Below are 1944 nucleotides of genomic sequence, written 5' to 3' on the forward strand. Positions count from 1 at the left end.
ACGTACGTCAATGTGCTTTTTGAACTTGAGCTCCTTGGTCATCCACGACGGGTCCTTGGCATCGTGGCCATCGTCGTCGTCTGCGTCGCTGCCTTCCTCAAACACTTGGCCATGGTACACTTGGGACTCGTCGGCACGGGCTGGTGTCTGCGCCGTTTTTTTTGTTTCCAACACCTTGGTCAGAGTCTCTTTAAACGATTCGAGCCGCGCGAGCGTCTGCTTTTGGCGGTCCGCCGTCGACGACCGTTTGGTCGCGAGGTATTTTTGCCGACGCAGCTGCAGCGGCGTCAGCATTTCTTGGAACGCTTTTTCCGCTTCGGCAGCTTTGAGCTTGTCGCCCTTGAGCATGGCGGCGGCTTTGTGGGTCTTCTTCAGCTCTTCTCTCAGCAGCGTGTACTCATCCCTATAACGTGGCAATCACGTCCCGCCAGCAATGCGACATACTTTTTGGACGCTTTCTTGGACGCTTTTTTTAGCTTTTTCTTCGTGGCTTCGTCGGCATCGCCATCGTCCAACTGGTCCGCCTAGACGCATTCCCAGCCGCTCAATCCATTGCCACAACGATTCAAAAACGAGTGGCTGGAAGGCATCGGGCGACGTACGGTGGCAGCGTCGTCGTCGAGCACTTTGGGCTTTGCCGTCGTGTGTACGTAGGCAGATTTCTTTTTCAACTTGTCGGAAATGCGCGCCTTCAAAGTACTCAGCGACCCCGCGTCGACGTCGGCTGCATCGTCGCTGCCGCCGTCGTCGTCGTCTTTGGGCCGGTCAACGCGCGCGGCTGGCACCGACGCTACTTTTGTCTGAAGATTCTCGTCTACACGTTGGCTGAGTTTCGGATCGCGCAGCACGTCGTGGCTGCTCAAGCTGCCTATCCGCCACGATTAATGGTTGCCTCGTACGACAGGCGGCGCATCGACAGCTCGCGTTGGTCGCGAAGCACCAGCGCAGTACCGAGCCATGGAGACACCCCATCGAGAAAATTCACCCATGCAAGTGTACAAGGAAGATGGCGTCGAGAGATCACAGTTACATTGTCAGTGCGCGACTTCACACAACATTGAGCATGCAGAAAAATTCCACGAAGATGGCACAAGCATGGTGGACTGGCGGCGCATGGGGGAAGGCAGTACCTTTGGCTTTCTTCACAGGCTGTTGGACGAATTCATCGTCGGCCTCGTCGCCAAACGAGAGGAGTTTTAGATCCTTGGTGCCTTGCCGCCGTTTTTTCTTTTCTGCCGCTGCCGTGCTTGCTTTTGCACTGGGCGCGGCTTTGATCGACCTATCCAGCGAACGGTCATCTGCCATGAAAACATCCCATTCCGCAAAGGTTTCTACCGCGGCACGATGTCCTCGAACGGATTCCACAAAATTTCAATGGTCAGGAGCTTGATCGGTTCGATGGGGCGCTCGTCCCCGGACGTTTCCATGTCGTTGACGGTGAGCAGGTTGAAGATCGTGTTGCCAGTGACCTTGCCGAAGATCGTGTGCTTCTTCGTGAGAAAGTCGCATGCGTCCAGGGTGAAGAAGAATTGACTCCTGTTCGTGTTTGGTTTGTTCGAATTCGCCATCGCGAGGAGTCCGCGGTGGTTGAACCGAAGCCGCGAGTGAAACTCGTCTGGAAACGGCTCGCCAAACGCCGACTCGCCACCATCGCCCGTGCCCGTGGGGTCACCGCCTTGGATCATGAACCCTGATATCAGTCGGTGGAACAACGTGTTGTCGTAGTACTACAGCCATGCACCGTCACGACAACGACCAATGCGGTCGAGCGTACCTTTTCCATCGCGAGTTGAAAGAAGTTGCGGCACGCACGAGGTGCTTGCTGCGGCCAGAACTCAACGTCGAGGTCGCCAAACGTCGTGCGCATCAGCACCTTGCCCTCTGTGTTGGGCTCCGTCACGTAGATGTTGGACATGGCACCGGACCGTCGATCGGCACTCCTTT

The 1944-nt window shown here is 56.2% G+C and overlaps 1 protein-coding gene across 1 annotated transcript in view; it reads right to left on the bottom strand.

The window, feature by feature from the left end:
• H310_04411 (hypothetical protein) overlaps positions 1-1944 on the bottom strand; it is a gene marked incomplete at its 3' end in the record, with an annotated part of 2402 nt that extends 458 nt beyond the window's left edge. Inside the window, exons 1-6 of the mRNA XM_008868740.1 lie at positions 1775-1944; positions 1336-1727; positions 1131-1279; positions 603-868; positions 445-524; positions 7-403 (exon numbers count right to left, since the gene is read on the bottom strand). Coding sequence (XP_008866962.1) covers positions 7-403; positions 445-524; positions 603-868; positions 1131-1279; positions 1336-1727; positions 1775-1915 — 1425 coding nt within the window. The 5' untranslated portion in view covers positions 1916-1944. The remainder of the gene's footprint in view (positions 1-6; positions 404-444; positions 525-602; positions 869-1130; positions 1280-1335; positions 1728-1774) is intronic.

This window comes from Aphanomyces invadans, assembly GCF_000520115.1.
Source record: "Aphanomyces invadans strain NJM9701 unplaced genomic scaffold supercont1.7, whole genome shotgun sequence".
NCBI classification, from domain to species: domain Eukaryota; phylum Oomycota; class Saprolegniomycetes; order Saprolegniales; family Verrucalvaceae; genus Aphanomyces; species Aphanomyces invadans.